This window comes from Sinocyclocheilus rhinocerous, unplaced genomic scaffold, assembly GCF_001515625.1.
Source record: "Sinocyclocheilus rhinocerous isolate Xijiao unplaced genomic scaffold, SAMN03320098_v1.1 scaffold730, whole genome shotgun sequence".
Classification (NCBI taxonomy): Eukaryota; Metazoa; Chordata; class Actinopteri; order Cypriniformes; family Cyprinidae; genus Sinocyclocheilus; species Sinocyclocheilus rhinocerous.
This window is the reverse complement of record NW_015670605.1, coordinates 1,577,612-1,579,996: the sequence shown is the minus strand read 5'-3', so window position 1 is coordinate 1,579,996 and position 2,385 is coordinate 1,577,612. Positions and strand designations below refer to the sequence as shown.

The 2,385-nt window shown below is 35.8% G+C and overlaps 1 protein-coding gene across 1 annotated transcript in view; it reads right to left on the bottom strand.

The window, feature by feature from the left end:
• Positions 1 to 1,706: 1,706 nt before the first annotated feature.
• LOC107734307 (low density lipoprotein receptor adapter protein 1-B-like) overlaps positions 1,707 to 2,385 on the bottom strand; it is a 52,556-nt gene continuing 51,877 nt past the window's right edge. The window contains exon 9 of the mRNA XM_016546242.1: positions 1,707 to 2,069. Coding sequence (XP_016401728.1) covers positions 1,925 to 2,069 — 145 coding nt within the window. The 3' untranslated portion in view covers positions 1,707 to 1,924. The remainder of the gene's footprint in view (positions 2,070 to 2,385) is intronic.

Below are 2,385 nucleotides of genomic sequence, written 5' to 3'. Positions count from 1 at the left end.
TAAAACTCATTATAAACGAGGCATTTGTTGCAACCAGTGGGGACATAATTACGAATTATAATGGCTTATACTGTCTTTTTACGCGTTGCGTTGCATCGCGCTGTGTAAACATAAAAACATGTCTGCATTTGTAATCGGAGAAATGACAAACAACAAGCCCTACTCTACACTGCTCAAAACTCGCGTTTGAATCGTCAGTGGCAAATGTGTTTTGTGTCTTTTTTTTTAAGTTAAAATGCGGGATATCCCATGTGCAGAGACAACAACGACTACAGTTTTAAAGAATATAAAATTAGTTTACGTGACTTCAAAAAGATACAAACTATACCCTCTCCAGCAACATAAAACTACTGTTTGTATACAGTCTATGGTCTATTCTGACCAGCGTTGAAAAACTGAAAAGTACTGAAAAGGTAACCTGTTACTGAAAAATAACAGGCATCACGTTACTGTTACATGGCACGTCTTATGAATATTAATAAATGATTCGTGAAAACTACTTGACAGCGCCGCCTATTCATTAACACCTGAATAATGACTTGCATAGCCACTGAAATGAAACCACAAAAAGAAAATCAAAATATGAAAAATAATATTTGGATTGTTTCCCACAGAATAAATCGTAATTTCCTGACAAAAATGTTCAAAATAATAACTGCGCTACATTAGTTTCACCACTAGATGGAGGAAATGTCAACTCAAAACAGTAATCAACACAGCATTTTCATTAGTTTTAATTTATGAACATGAAATAATGCAAACAGAAACTAACACTGACTTACTATAAATTTTACTTAGGAAGTCTAAAAAAACCTAAAAACAGGGCGTCAATGTAAACCACAAAAGAACTGCCCGCATTTTTTTCAGTCAAATCCACAGTGTTAAATATCAGCTCATTGCTTGTTTATGATGATCATCTTTCAACAAAAGTAAAGCAGACAAATAATGTATTGCTGCACTTAAATTCAACCTGAAATTAATTCAGGTATATTTTAGGGCAAAGGGATACATGTTACACAAAATAGATCTGTATTTCCATAAAACATACCATAGACATCCATGGTAATACAATGTTTTTGCTTTTTTAGACACTACCATGATAGTAATACCACAGTTTTCTTTTAAGTAATTATAATACCGTAACTTCCACAGTGCTTTATTGGATGGGTATAGCCTGATGACGAATGAACTAGAAGCATGGCATAAACAGAAAGATCCTGAAATGAAACCATGAGCTCTGAGATGCAGAGAGGAGTGCAAAAATACATTTTAATAGAAAAAAATAAGATTGTCTCATTTAAATAGCCTGCCTTCTCTCTCTCTTTTTTTTGTCCATTATTGTATGCTGTAATGTTTGCCATTTATTTTCACACATCTGAGGGCAGACAACTCATGTATACAAACCCATCACCACTTAAAAAACACAATCCAACTCCACACAAACCTGAAACATCAGGAAATTTAGTATGCATTACCCCTGCATAGAATCGCAAAGCTAGCCTCAGCAATCAAATCCATTTAAAAAATAATAATGAGCAAATATTATACAGTTATTGTCATACACATATATTTTATATTTATACAAGTACAAAAAAAAGAAATTTTTCACTCTTTGTTATATTGCAGCCATTTGCTAAAATCAGTCATACACATATATTTTATATTTATACAAGTACAAAAAAAAGAAAGTAAAGCAACTTACGGGAAGTAACAGAACATTTTAAATGTCAATATACTTAAAAGTAATTCGGAAAAAAGAAAAGAAAAACTATATTCTGTATTGCTTTGGTCTGTGCTTTTGTTGAAGTCATCCGTAGGGTTTGCCGAACCGCATGTCAACTCAAAGCCGCCAGAAGGCGCCGGTCAGACGAGCTCGATTCCCTTTGTGTCGTTTCATCAGCTCGTTCCTCCCGCGAACCGTCGATCAGAATCCGAACGCGGCCTCGGCGTCTGCAGCCTCAGCATCGGCTTTGTCCCAGTTGCTAGGCGACAAGCACTCTTCAGGGTTGTAGTCCTGAGGGTTTACCCCAATGTCCAGCATCTGGGGGTTAGTGCGAGACTCAGCGAGTCTTGGGAGAAGAACACACAAACAGAATGAGTTAAACCGAAAAACACAGGGCAGCAAACATCTCCACAACATCAGTAGCGGTTCAGATCATGTTAGAGAGCTGGGAATACTCATGCAAAACACCAGAAACAACACTTTAAATATGCATGGAAAACTTCTCCCTGATCTGGAGCTCTTCGCTACATTTTAAAGACATGATCAAATAAGCGTATTACTCTCGCATGTTATGAACACGATTGTATGAATGGACAGCGCTCATCAGAAATATATATATATATATATATATATATATACTGTATATATGTGTGTGTGTGTGT